This window comes from Pollachius pollachius, assembly GCF_949987615.1.
Source record: "Pollachius pollachius genome assembly, chromosome: 15".
In the NCBI taxonomy this organism is placed as follows: Eukaryota; Metazoa; Chordata; class Actinopteri; order Gadiformes; family Gadidae; genus Pollachius; species Pollachius pollachius.
In genome coordinates this window covers 3,717,720-3,733,022 of record NC_136948.1, presented here as the reverse complement: position 1 = coordinate 3,733,022, position 15,303 = coordinate 3,717,720, and the positions used below count along the sequence as shown (strand labels likewise).

The 15,303-nt window shown below is 50.9% G+C and overlaps 1 protein-coding gene across 1 annotated transcript; it reads left to right on the top strand.

Moving 5' to 3' along the window:
- Positions 1–4,371: 4,371 nt before the first annotated feature.
- Positions 4,372–9,573, top strand: LOC307086873 (kyphoscoliosis peptidase-like; the record flags this gene model as incomplete). The annotated part of the gene is made up of 7 exons (XM_079752221.1): positions 4,372–4,533; positions 4,816–5,157; positions 6,538–6,652; positions 6,888–7,005; positions 7,189–7,380; positions 7,493–7,683; positions 8,258–9,573. The coding sequence occupies 7 exons, from the start codon at positions 4,372–4,374 to the stop codon at positions 9,571–9,573; spliced, it is 2,436 nt and encodes an 811-aa protein (XP_079608347.1).
- Positions 9,574–15,303: the final 5,730 nt, after the last annotated feature.

Below are 15,303 nucleotides of genomic sequence, written 5' to 3'. Positions count from 1 at the left end.
CCTACTTAAATAGTCCTTCGTTAGTCGTACTTAAATAGTCCTTAATTTGTGCTTCTTAAATAGTCCTACTTGAAAAGTCCTACTTATAATACTATTTTAATAGTCCTTTAATAGTCCTGCTTAAATAGTCTTTTAATACTTAAAGCCTACACAATATATTTGGGAGCAGAAATATCCAGATTATCTCAGGATTAAAAACTCACACACAACACCACGCAGGCGAACCCACTAAATACCTAGGTGAAAACTAACTGAAACTAACAATGTGAAGAAGAACTAAAAAAGAAATAGTCGAGTGACACGAAGGAACCATTGAAAGAGTGAAAGAGGAACAGAGAGACTGAACTGAATTAAACGGTTAGCCCGAGCGGTCGGTTGAACGTTTCCTTTCTTACCTCCCGTGAACCAGTTGACGGCCGCACCGGGCATCTCCCCGTCGTCCCTGACGGTCTTCATGCTGTGTCCGGGCTGGACGGACTGCAGTCCCCTGGTCCTTCTTCCCCTGGAGCGCCGAGTCGTCGAGTTAAAACTTTCCAGCCGCTTTCGAACCAGACCGATAATGACGTTAAGGAGGCAGAGATTCGGCGGCGCGTGCAGGTGTGGATGACAGCACGCGCTCGTTGAGTGCCCTTGGCCCCGCCCCCGCCCGCTTACTAGTGGCGGGCGACACGAGCCTCGTGAGGAGAAGGGTGAAGGGTGAAGCCCGCTGGTTTGACTTATGATGATCAGATGAATCCAACGATAATCACACAATGTTGTTCAAATATAAAAGTTTGTTCTTTAAATAATTTAGTTTTGGAACAGATCCATTTGATTAATTTGAGGCTAAAGACCAGTCACTCAATTTCATTGATTGATCATTAGAATATATTAATTAAAGGAAAGGAAAGGCAACTTTATTCATATAGCACTTTTAATACACGAGGCAGACTCAAAGTGCTTCACATTGAAACATAGTCATACAATAAAATGAAATGATAAAATAAAATAGATAAGATGAATTAAATGACCTTAATGCTGTGTTATTGTTAGGTATAGCGTCACACTGAAGTATGCGGGTACTTTCTTCGTTATACACACATTGGCGGTCGGCCAGGCTCGGCATACCCCACAGTACAGATGCTGATGGCTGAAGCTCATCAGGGCTTCCTCCTCAACTTTCACCGGGTTGCCTGGCAACATGTGGCACACCGCGGGTGTCCCGCCCCCACGCCGGGGCGGAAGGAAGCCCCGTTCCTTTGCTGTCGGCGTCCGACATCTGCTCCAGATGGCCTCATCACAGCCACGGGGACGGACCTGACAGCCCCGGCCCCGCCCACCTCCACGCCGACATATGGCGCCCGGTGACCCAACACCTGGAGCCAGGGGCGCGGCCTCGCGACGGGGCGCCAGGGGACGCGGCCGCCGGACCACGTGTGGTGAGTGTTCGTTCTGACGGTGGTCGTCAAGCTGCTGACAGACAGACAGACAGACAGACAGACAGACAGACGGACAGACGGAAGGACGGACGGACAGACAGACAGACAGAAGGACGGACGGACGGACAGACAGAAAGACAGACAGAGGGACGGACAGACAGACAGCGGGAGGGAAAGACTGACAGTGGGTCAAAGTAAACCTTCACTTTATTACTATTAGTTATCACTCACTGAATGAAACTATAGGTGGAGCAGAACACATGTGGGTGTATGTATGTGTGTGAACGTGCTTGCGTGCATGTGCGTGCGTACGTGTGTGTGTGTGTGTGTGAGAGAACATGTGTTTGTGTGTGCCTGCATGTGCGTGTGTGTGTGTGTGTGTGTCCGTGTGTGTGTGCGTGTGTGAGAACGTGTGTTTGTGTGTGCCTGCATGTGCGTGTGTGCGTGTGTGTCTGTGTGTGCGTGCGTGCATGTGTGTGTGTGTTTGTGTGCATTCGGGGAGGTATAGTGTGTGGAGTGTGTCTTAGCACTAGATTGAAGTGGATATAATCATAATCATAAAGGTCATGACCTCTCAGCAAATAGAAAGGGGCGGTTCTAGCCCCTGTCTCAACACACACACGCACACCCATACACACACACACACAACATCACCCTTCACTCACCCCCAGTAAATAAACAAAGCACCTACACACACACACACACTACCCCTAACCTACATATAGTGGCGCAAACACAAACACTTGTGATCACACAGGCTCAGTGACACATGGTTACCCAAACACACACACTTTAATACGCCTCTACACACACACACATCCTCACACACACACACACCCACACACACTTTTACCAAACTCTATACACTCAATGACAAACATACACCTCAACACACATTGAAACACGCACACACACTCACTCACTCAACCACAAACGAGAAATACACAAACATAGGCGCACGTAAACACAGACACACACACACACACACACACATACACATTCAATCATACAAGCTACCAAGACCACACATGCATCTGTGAGAATGCAGGCATGTAAATTACACATATCAACACACACGCACACACACACACACAGCACACACACACACACAGCACACACACACACACACAGCACACACGCGCGCGGCACGCCATACGTCAGACTCCTGAGCTGGCCCCCACCCCATTGGCTGGCGTTGGCTGGCTGTTGGTATTTTTAGTCTGTTATTCTTGGGGGCCGGGGAGTATATAAGCCCCTACCCTGGCCACGGAGCACAGTCACTGGGTCGTCGACGAGACGTCAACCTCTCAACCCCCCCAGTCCCCCCCCCCCCACACCCCACCCCACCCCAACCCCCCACGACAACACCCAGCAGGCTTCCCTCAGGTCCTCTTAGGGTGAGTAGAAGGTGTGAGCTGTGATGTGACCTGTTCACCTGTGTGGCGGTGGAACCCCGTTCTGACAGGTATCTGGAGAGGTTGAAGGAGACGCTGTCGTCGTAGGGTGTTGGGACAATGTTGACAACGTGTCACTTCAGTCTGTCCGCTTCAAAATGTATAGGAGAGGCCAGAAGTGAAGAAGGGAAGTGTTTTTGTTTGTTCTTATTGCACTGTGGGTCTGAGTTAAACGCAATCTCGATACCTCTGTGTGTCTGGCACATATTTTGAAATTGACAATAAAGTTGACTTTGACTTTGAAGGGAAGTGGGTTCAAATGTCGAGCAGAGTAGAGCAGGTCGTCCAGAGAACTGGAAGGTTGCTGGTTTGATTCCATCTTGGCTGTGTTGACTGGTGAGTTGTCCCACCTTTATGATGGTGTGTGTGTGTGTGATAAAATAAAATATAAGCTAACACCTAACACCTTACATCCTGGGAGGGAAATTGGTGATGCTGTGAGTGGTTTCAGAGCCCAGGCGAGTGTGTTCTCTCAGACGTGTTAGGCTGATGGAAGGCTGTATCTACTCCCTGCCTTCCTACGGCTGGCCTACATCTCCTGAACCCTGAGATTCGCTTTAGCACTTACTGTGTGCAGGACAATACTCTTCTGCTGTATCTCATGTCCCATGGTTCATCTGGGTTCCTGTTCACATTGATCATCTCAACCGCTTGGTTACCAATAGGCCAATAGTGCTTCTGTTTCAGGGAAGGTTATGTTTCTGTAAGGTTACTGTTAGGTTACTGTTAAGTGCGGTTTAAAGCGTAGTCTAAGCTCTAAGGTCTACTTCAAAGTGCAAGTTAGTTTTTAGGTTGGTTGGAAAGATTAGAAGATTAGAAGTTTAGGTCAGTGGGAATGTTATCAATGGTGGTGATGGAGATGATTGATATGCCATAAGGCGGACACTTAAATCCAAAGAGTCTTAATATCAGGTTTAGCATGGGTGGCCCCAGATGGAATTTAACCCCTAACCCTTAACCCCCTTGGCAGTGTTAATGACCTGCTTTGCAAGTTGAGATACACAGAACCAGATGCTGGTCCCAGGGAAATATTTGCCCTAAAATCCACAACTAAAAATAAAAGGTGTGTATGGTCGTCTTGGACTGATCGGTCACATTATCTGGCCATCCTTCTGGACGGTGGTACAACTGCCAGCAGTAATGTGGTCCGTGTTTAACTCCAGGTTTCCGTCTGAGACAAAGACGAATGACCACTGGCCCCCCGTCTTCATTTATGGTCATTAATAGACAGGCTATAATTGCTAATTCATCACTGTCTAGTTAAAAGTTCTCGATAAGGAATATTCACTCCCGTATTTCACTTCCATCGCGTTCGGCGGTGACTTATTCGGGCGGCGGCTGGCCTCAGAGTTCAACAACATCACAAGTAGGAAAAGACATGGTGGGTTCAGACGTGAACAAGGGCTAAACCCAGCCGACAGAATGCAGGGGTGTCAGGGTGTAATAGAGCGCCCGTCTTCTGTCTCTCCACCTTCATAGGACGCCTCGCCGCGAGCATCATGTCAGCGGACGTAGCCATCCAGAAGTTCTCCTTCCCCTTCACCTGTATTGCCGGCCACGCCCCTCCAGGTGAGCAGACCCAGAGGGCGTGTCCACAGGTGAAGAAGCTGGAGGCTTCCACCGTCGGTGTACTGGAACCCATCGCCATCGTCGGAACCCTGGTCACGAATAGGACCGGAGCTGGCTCGAAGATGGACTTAAAGACAGACTCAAAGATGGAGTTAAAGACAGACTTAGAGACTGAGGTAAAGTCAGACTTAAAGATGGACTTAAAGACAGACTTAAAGACAGACTTACAGGCAGATTCAAAGACAGACTCAAAGATGGACTTAAAGACAGACTTGATGCCGGATTTAAAGACAAAGGTAAAGTCAGACTCAAAGACAGACTTAAAGAAGGACTCAAAGACAGGTTTAAAGACAGTCTCAAAGACCGGTTTAAAGGCAGGTTTGAAGGCCACCCCAGGGGCGCGACTCCAGCTGGGCCCCTTTGCCTCCGCCCCGGGGGTCCGGAGCACGGTGCTCTCCGGGCGCGGCGTGTTCGAGAGGCTGGCGGCGGAGAGCGAGGACACGCGCCCGGCCGCCAAGAGGCAGCTGTCCTCGGAGAGTGCCGCCCGCACCGTCGCCGTAGTGAAGAAGAGCGCTGTGAGGATGGAGCCGGAGGGAGTGGCGAAGACGGGCCTGAGGGGGGCGGTGCACGGGAAGCGTCGGCGCAGGAAGGACCTGTTCTCCGGCTCTGAGGCGTTCAGCCGGGTCGACGCCCACGCCATCAGGGCCGGGGCGGAGGTGAGCGGCGGCGGGTTGCACCAGGACACCGCTACAGTCTCAGGTTGCACAACATCACAGAGAACCCCGTGAGACACCCCGGGAATGCTTTTACCTTAAGTAGCTCCCGGGAGAGGGAGGGCCTTTTTAAAACACAAGAACCCAGACGGGAACCAAGTTCTCAAGCACATCCTAATACACAGCGTGACAGGAGCCAAATGGAAGGGCTAATACCACAGGCTTTGGGGGCGTGTCTGGGCCACCGGGCCTGCAGGGGTGGTGGTAGCCGCACAAAAACCTTAGGAGAGCAACCCTAAAAGGCTGATAATGGTTCCACGTTGAGGCAACGAAAGGACCATGCAGATGCTTCGCAACAGTCGTGAACCTGTTTTGCTTCAATCACAGCCCTTGCTGCTGCGTCACCTCGACGCAAGGTTACAACACCTCAGGCCCTTGCGGTGGACACAAGGAGGGTCCATAAACCCCTTTGCATTGCGCCGACGAGGAACCATAATCAACCCTTAAGGCCCAGCTCCCGAAGGTCAGCCACTTTACGTGGGAGACGTCCGTGGGCGTGGACAAAGCAGTTTACAGCGAACTAGTTAGTGTGGTCCTATTTATACAGCGGCCGGGTGGTGAAGAGGGGGGGCTAATGGAGAGACACCCGCCATAAGATTAAACACAGAGGACAGAGGTCTGGCCTGGACACAACATGGAGGCTTCTGTAGCATTTAGAAGGGAGAAGACAGACATCTGTCACCACGCGGGCAGACATGTAAGACATGTATCACAACACGTATGATTCATAACATGTATGTTGTACAAGCATAATTCTAAGTGCATGTTTTTCAACATGTGTTCTACATGTTTGGTTCTACTTATATGTTCCCAACATGGGGGATTAATAACAAGTATGTGCTACTATGATACATAGCACATATGTTCTCAACACATACGGCTACTTCTACACAAGTCTGGTTTTCCAAGCGCGAGTTCTCCAGTGCTGAGACCGGCCATGGCCGTGAACGTTCACCCCAACAATGGTCAATAGACCGAGTAAAAGGTTCTCTCCCTTTGTACTGGAAGCTGTGTCTCTATTATTTCAGAGATAAAAACACTGCTTGAATACTGCTGAATATTTGACACTCAGTTGGCAAAACCTTTAACATTTTTATTGACAAGTTGTGGGAAATACACACTTCAAATAAACAACCAAAAATAAAAGTATCTCATTCCATAAATATCTACGATATAGATATCACTGTGTGTCCAATGATAATGTATTGGATGTACACTTTCGTCCAGTTTTAACATGATTTTTTAAAAGAGACAATGAAATCTCTAACACGTTTCAGCACTAATATCAAGCTTCCCATGCTGTGTTTCGCCGTGTGGTTCCAGCTGAAGCAAAAGTGTGTGTATGAGGTGAAGACCATCGCCCAGAACATCACGCAGGAAGCACGGACCGAGCTGGAGAGGCTGCGGGCCATCTGGGTCTGGTTGTGCCACAACATAGGTGGGTTTGGCTCCAGCCCAGATCCCTACCCCCCCCCCCCCCACCAATTCTGCTGCTCTGAACTTAGTTAGCAATACTTTAAGGCAACTATAAGGTTCAGGTTTAGTTATTGATACATTAACAAAACTATAAGGTTCAGGTGTAGTTAGCCATACTTTAACGCAACTATAAGGTTCAGAGATATTGACGTACCCTTGGTTAATATTGAAGTCTTACTGCGTGTGTTGCTCTGCAGAGTACGATGTGAGCGGGTACCTGGGCCAGTCGAAGAGGCTGTCCTCCCCGGAGGAGGTGATCGCTGCAGGGAAGGGCGTCTGCTCTGGCTACGCCAGCCTCTGTCTGGAGATGTGCCGGTGAGACCGATGAGACCTCCCTCAATCCCTCCACTCACCTAACCCTGATTCCATCCTCCTCTAGTCGTCCACCCCTCCAATGGATCACTCATGATTATATGATTTATATATATAGACCTATCGTATGATGCTATAATGATCATTCCTATGCACTGAAATCTCCCCTTCCTGGTGTGTGTTCAGAGAGGTGGGCCTTCAGTGCCAGGAAGTCCCCGGCCACAGCAAGGGCATCGGACACCGGCCGGGTCAGAGCCTCCGGGACGTGCGGTCGGACCACATGTGGAACGCCGTGCTGCTGGGGGGGCAGTGGTTCCTCATGGATGCCTGCTGGGGTGCCGGTCGTGTTGACATGGAGCACAAGAGCTTCGTCAAGAAGTAAGACGCAGACTCAGAAGCATTTACCAAGAGGAAACTGAGACGATGGAGAGTCCTCTGGAGGTCTGAGTCTTTGCCTCAAACCCTCCACTGTGTTGCTTTGACTCCTAAGGTTCGATGATTTCTACTTCCTTACCGATCCGGAGGACTTTGTGGAGTCTCACTTCCCTGACGAGGAGGGGTGGCAGCTCCTGGAACAGCCCATCTCCCGGGAGGAGTTTGAGATGCGGGTCTTCAAGACCTCCACGTTCTTCTCCCTGGGCCTGAAGCTCATCCAGCCGCAGCACTTCTACATGCTCACAGGTGGGCCTTGCTTTAGTAAATGGTAAATGGACTGCATTTTTGTAGCGTTTTTATCCAAAGCGCTTCACAATATTGCCTGACCTTCACCCATTCATACACACACATACCACACCGACGGGGGAGTCAACCATTCAAGGCGACAGCCAGCTCGTCAAGGAGCAGTTAGAGTTAGGTGCCTTGCCCAGGGACACCTCGACACTAAGCTAGGAGGAGCCGGGGATCGAACTAGCAATCTTGCCGGTTACCAGCCAACCCACTCTACCTCCTGAGCTACTGCCTTTAGTGATGAGTTGGTTTCACATCACTTCTGGTCGTAGTTCACTTTGGAGACTTTGGAGGATTCACAGTAAGCAAAGCTAAAATAGTTATGCCGTGTCCCCAAAATACAGCAGGAACAACTTCAATTGTAAACGAGGTCCAACTAGGAGTTATTTTGTGTTGTTGCCAATCAGTGGCATCTCAGTAGACGTTAAGTTATATTTTAATCACATCACAGGCTGGTCCCTGATTTGACCAATCAGAAACAGCCCTTGCAACGAGTTGTGTTCATCCAGCGCTGTGTTTCCGTCCTTAGATGACGGGGAAGTGAACCTGTCCATTAGCTCCTCCAGGTCAGTGACCTACACCTATGACATCACCCCACGACATGACTTCCTGCACGGGGGCGCCGCCGAGCAGAAGGAAACCAGCGGCTCCTCTTGGGGCCTGATGACCATGTCCCACCGCACCATGCGCCTGCAGATCCTGCCCCCCACCCAGGGGACCTACGACGTCAGGGTGTACGCCCGGCCCGAGCTGGCCTCCACCCCACTGAGCTGGGTCTGCTCCTTCACCGTGGAGTGCCCGGCCCCCAGGGCCATGGAGGAGATCCCCGAGAACCCCTTCCTGTCCTGGGGCCTGCAGGCCGGTTCCGAGGCCCTGGGCGTGGCCCCGGGAGGCTCCCCAGGGACTCAGGTGATGGAGGTCGAAGAGGGCGAGCTGGAGCTGACGATGAAGACCTCCCGGTCTCTGATGGCGCTGTGCGAGCTGGTCCACCCGGGGCTGGAGCCCGCCCTCGCCAAGCGATGCCTGGCTACGCAGATCTGCCCAGACGGGCTGACGGTCCACGCGCTCTGCCCGTCCCGCGGCTTCTACCGCCTGTCCGTGTTCGTGCGAGACTACGACAAGCCGGAGGTCCGCTTCCAGAACGCCGCCAACTTCCTGCTGCACTGCAAGGTGGCGACCCGGGTTGAGCTGTTCCCACCGGGCCTTGGCTCGGCGTGCGGCCCGGGGACCCGCACACTGCAGGCGGGCCTGTCCAAGTTCAGCCACACGGAGGCGCTGGTGAGCACGCAGCAGGGGAAGTGCAACGTCACCTTCCACAATCAGCAGGACCTGGAGCTCCATGCCGTGCTGGGGAGGGAGGAGGGCCAGGCGCCAGCCGTCCGCCTGGAGCGCCACCTCTTCTGCACCTTCACCGACAGCAAGGTGACGGTGAGCACCAGCCTGCCCGGCCCGGGGGTGTACCGCCTGGGGCTCTACGCCCGGACCGCCCCCGGCGCCGACTTCAACTTCATGTGTGACTTTGTCCTGAGGAGCAGCTGCGAGCAGCCGGGGCCTCCCTTCCCCAGCACCTACACCGCCTGGGGGAAGGGCTGCGTGCTGTTCGAGCCCCGCGTGGGTCTGTTGGAGCCCGCCGCCTGGGTCCGCTTCAGGGTGAGGGTCCCGGGGGCCAAGAAGGTGAGTGCGGTGGGGGAGGGGAAGGTGGAGCTGAAGATGAACAAAAGCCGGGTGTGGGAGGGGGATGTGTTCACAGGGGGTGTCCGACAGGTCCAGCTGGCGGCCTCCTCGGAGGACGCCGGAGACATGGCCGTCATGTTGGCCTTTGATATCAGGCAGAGTGAGGAGTAACGTCGGCCACGCTTAAACCACTCGGCCGCTCAACGCTTTTCTTAAGAAGCCCTTTGATACAGGCTTGACCAAACAGGGGGTCCGTGTCCATGACAAATGCCCGAGGCTGGTCCGGACGTTTAGCATTGTTGCTTTTTTATTTTTCTCGAGTGCCATTACATGAGAGCCTTTCAAGTTGACACAAAACAGGTAGGTAGCCAATCACAAACAAGCTTGTTCGGACGGCCCATAGAGAAAGCCTTCCTGCCATTGTCCCCCCGCATTCTGGCACCTCTTTGTGGCATGCCGCGAGACCCAGTGCTCAGGTTCGGGGACTCAAAGCCCAGGGAGGAAATGCAAGGATTTATTGCCCCCTGTCCCAGCCAGACAGGAGGGCAGCAGCACACTGCTGACTGGCAGTTTCCCCCACGGAGCTCCGAACTGCTCGCTGGTCAAGGGTGGGGAACATACCAGTACACATGCTAGCCAAGGCCTCCGCTGTAACCACGACTGTTTAAACGACGGGCAGAAATAAAAACATTGTTGTTAAAACCCTGAGTCTCTTGACTGTTTATTAACCAGGTAGCCATTGAGGATTTATGATTGTAATGGTCTCCCTTTCCTGTTTAGGATTTTAAGTCAAATTTAGGATTGATAATCACAGTGCAATGGTTTGTTTAAACTGGTTTTAATAGGTCAAAACAACTTACTTGATTATTAAAGACAAATGCTCACCTTGCATCATTATGGCTAAAGTCTTCTAACCAATAGATCCATGAGGTACATAGTATGGTAACCAGTTAACTACTGGTGTGAGTTAATCATAAGATATCACGGGCCATGTGACAAAATGTAGCCGACAGATGACCCCATAGTCCTACTGTGGGGTCCAGCACTCACTCAGGACTCTGTTCTGGATCGCTGCCTTGTGTGAGTTTCATCCTATTTACAGGATGTAGGCAATCCTTAAGGGAGTTTAACCCAGCATGGCTCGCTGGGCCACGGAGGTGAAGGGAGGAGGCAGGCGACCTACCCCACCTTCTCCACCACGCACACCTCGAGATCAGCCAACTAGGGGCGTACCCCCCCACAGGCCGGCCTTGGTACTGGGTATCCTGCACCCCTTTGGGGGGGGGGGGGTCATAAAATAAGATCCTTCTGCTGGTTCAAACACAGCAACACAACACAAGGGAGGGGGGATGGTACCTCACAGATATGGTTTAAATAGGGGGGAGAAAAAGGGAGAGGGATTGACAGAATATATGGATAGTAATATAAGGGAGAGGGAGGTTGGAGGGTAGACAGAGAAGGAGAAGGAGAAAAAGGGAGTTAGAGAGGGGTAAACCGAATAAAAGGTAGAGTGAGAGGGAGGAAGGGAGGGTGAGGGAATGAAAGGGGGAGAGAGAGGGAGAGAGAAAGAGAGAGAGAGGAAGCTCTGATGTCAGAAGATATCCATGGTAGCTGCCATATCTGCCTGGCAACAATACAAGGACACGCATACACAACCATGCACACCACCGTGCACACACACACACACACTCAGACACCAGACACACACCCTCTCCTTTACTCACTGGTGCATGCGCACGCACTCACACACACACTCACAGGGAAAGGGGATGTGTGATTCCACACATACCCACAGCTCTATTTCAGCTGCCTTTCCATCCGTGATGGTTAATAATTACACGCACACACAAACACACATTCTGATAATCACAGCCACACACACATGTGCCCAGACAAGAATGTGCACATGCATAAAGATAGCCCTGCTTGATTAGTTTTGTGCCCCCCCTGAGACACCAGGACCCACTGCGGCCCCATACATGAGGGGGGGGGGGGGGGGGGGGCACTCTCCTGCATTGTTCAGAGGGTCCTGAACGATGGGGGTCAAACACTTTAAGTGACAGAAGGAAAACAACAAAGAAGAACTTTAGAAATTTAATCGATTACTTGGTGCAATAAATACGACAGATTATAAAAAGCTTCAGTCACAGGATAAAAACTGAAGTTACAGTAGTTTTGTGCAATTGCAAAATCGATTTCACTCGCTTCTCGTGAACACTGCCCTTAAAAAAATAATAAACAAGGTTGGAATTATTTTGGCAAATAAAGAAGTTATTTTCTTCTCTTCTGTGCTGTGCCAGTTATTTTTAATCTCAAATTTGACGTCTGGTCGACAGAATAAATAAACCCTTGTTTTTTCGATGCCCACATCTAATTCAGTCGTCTCGACATCAAACGTTCCCTGATTTGATTCATATGATCTTCCCTTTGTGCCAACAGGACACCAAAATCTCTGGATCTCAGGTGTGGGAACAACAATACCTGAGAAAATAACTAGAGGAATTTAACAACTATCAACCCCTGTCGGACAGATACCCCAAACTAAACATCTCTTATCCCCAAACTCTATATCAGTGCCCAGAGGTTTTTGTTTGGTTAGAAGACGATTTTTCTCAGAACCCACCCCTCTTAATACAAACAAGGACGTGACGGAATACGAGTGTTAAAAGTCTAAAAAGTGCATACATTCCAAATCACTGAATCTCTTTGGAACCCCGGAGCCGAACTCGCAACCAATCACAAGCCCGTATTCCCTCATATGGTGATTTGTTTCACAGTATGAGGACAGCAGGTCTGGAGTGAAACACCAAACTTTGTTTTTTCTCCTATAACTTCAGCTAGAGAGGACCGCCAGAGAGGAGGGTGCGGGACACACTGAGACTGTAGGAGGGCTCCCCGGGGGCCCCCTCTGTGCAGTGAGCAGGGGGTCACCCACTTTAGCCCCTCGACCCTCTTCCTTCCAGACCGCAGCGGGGCCAGGCTTTCCCTCCCCGACTCAGGCCGGGTGCTGACAGCACATTTCACTCGACCCTCTCAGACTTTGAGAGTGTGTTCTCGACACCCCGGTGAAATGTGTTCTCTAATCAGACGCCATCTTCTTTCCGGGACAGCGCGTCGGCCATTTTACGAAACTCAATACGCGGAGTCGCGACCGTGGCGTCGTCGAGGAGGTTAGCCTGAGTGCGGCTTTTTGATTGGTTCTCTGAACGACGGCGAGCCCTCTGGCTGTCTCTGCGGCGTCCCCGCCCCCCTCTCTGGCTGACTACTACACATTATTAACTCCATGGAGCCTTTCACCAACACTGTTAAGAGACCCAGGAAATTTCATCTGGTTATCTTGGCTGGGAACAAGGCACTGCTGGACCACAGAATCCCTACCTCTCGCGACCAATCAGATTCTCCGTTTTTTGAAAACATCAGCTTTTTTTTTCTTTTCTTGTAGCGGAAAAAAAAGCGATGTTTAATCACTTCTGTGTACTGTTCAATTCACAGTATTAGAAAAATACTTTGTATCACGTTGAGGTAATTAAAATGCCAGATATGCAAAATAAACATACATATTTTTCTCTTTGTTGTACCAGTCTGGTGAAAGGCAATTTTCTTAAAATATAAAAGCTATCATATTCACATGACATCAGAATATCATGTGACATTGTTGTCATGGGAAATGGGTACATCACGTGACATCGTATTGACGTTACATCGGAATATCACGTTACGTTGGAATATCACGTGACAACGTGTTTTGTGTTACATTGCATTCACTTTACATTTTATAGGAATATCATGTTCCATCGCAATCATGTTACATTGAATCGGAATATTGCGTGACATCGTATTCACATTACATCGAATTGGAATAACATGTGAAATCGGAACACATGCTAAATAATGTAGTACTTGTAATAAGATTAGTATGAATAGTGTAACTGTGTAAATAGCGTTGTTGCTATTTTGAATCTGATATGTTTAACATCTAACCTGACCCTACCACGACCCTTTGAATGTTGCCCAGCGACCGACCAGCTGATCTGTCGGGGATTGGGAGACCCGTGCGGTGGCCATGTTGGCTCCCCACTCAGTACAGCCTGGTAGAGACCAGCCGCGAGCTCCTCTGCTGTCACAGACGGCTGCTCTCGAAGGCATGACATAACGACAGGCTGAGAGCAACTGTTGTTTCTAACACACGCTTCAAGAGATCCGTTTAGGGACACCAAGTGTCAAAATAGAAAACCCTCGTTTGTCAGCCGAGGATTTAGCGCTAATCGCCGTTCAAATCTGCTTTTAAAAAACGCCCCCCTCCACGCATCATCTTGAGCTGGGGGGTTCGTTCCAATGGCAACTCGCTTTGGAATGGACTGAAGATCTTTTGTTAGAAATCTTGTTAAATATTATCTATGCGTATATGTGCATTATACTTCAATATCAGTCGAGGAAAGAGCATGAGCGGCCTGGGAGCAGGGATTGGCAAGGTCCTCAAAGGGTTCAGGGGTCAGTAAGCCCCACATGTAAAACACACGGTACAAGTGCACTTCAGGGACAGCGTTGAGTAAGGAACCACGACCCGTGCTGCTACTCTACGATGCGCCCGCGAGCTGCTTCGGTGTGGGACGGTGGCGGTGCCAGCTCGGGGAAGTATGGCTTGGGCTGGACAAACCGGGTGAATGGGGAAGGGGGTCCGCATGGGGCCAGCAGTGTCTCGAAGAGCACATGCACTTCTCGTACCCAATCAGGACACACAGTATGTGTGTGCATCTAATCTTGTCGATAAAGTTACTCTTCGTCCTCGACGGCTGACCTCCTGTTTTGTCAGAGGAGGACTCTTGAGTTTTTGTCGGTATACAGAAGGCCAATGTCACGCATCCCTTGTGCGTGGGAACACGTGTTTGAAGGCAGGGAAGGCACCGTCTCGACCCCCAGGGCTGAGAGCTAGTGTGTGTCACTGCTGACCCCAGAGACAAAGCGTGGCTCCCGTCCAGACGGGACGAGAGCTCCTTTAGTCACCTACTATTCACAACCAGTGACCTCCCGGTTCACAGGGCACTACAGTAGACTACAGGTAACAACTACATACAACCTGCGGCTAAGAGGACCCTTCATCTTGAAAACGGGTCAGCTTTTATTGCTCTAGACAAATGAAGATGCAGCCACTCCGCGGAGGAGAACAGGCTGTTCACGAGGAGCAGGTTGGAGAGGAAAGGCTGTAGAGGATCAGGGGACATGCATAGGACCTTGGACATCACCAGAAAGAGATTCTGGCAACCTCACAGACATATATTCACCTTATCCAATGCTAAACCGACCACGGGTTTAACCCCGGTAGGACCCGAACCGCGTCCCAGACATGGTGCATGGACACCGGGGGGTAGCTGGGTTGTTTATGCGAACAGCGACATAACAAAGTGCTCCCTCTCCACATGCTGAGGCCTCTCCGTGCCGCCGTGGCAACCAGACAAGACAACAGGTGTGCTGGGGATTGGGTGACCAGAGAGGAGCGATTCTTGGGAAAATCCACCAGGGACCGGGCAGAATTACCCACTCCTCGTGCCAGTCGAGGAAAAGCGGCAGCGGCCAGCCAACCCTCATTAACACCCCCCCACACACACTCTCAATCTCACGCACATATACACACTCTATCTCACGCACACACACACTCCCTATCATGCACACACTCTCATAGCCACACACACACACTCTATCTCACGAGCACCAACACTCCCACACAGGAGCTTCCCTCTCAGGGCGTGGTTCCAGGAGGTTGTGCTGTCGTGTGTCTGTGTCTCTTCATCACTACTCTTGGTTCTGGACGGTGAAACCAGAGGCCGGGCGGAGGGATGCCCTGAGCCCACAGCTCACCTGCTGACAAGCTCTCTGCAACACAACGCTGGCAGCTAAACTCAG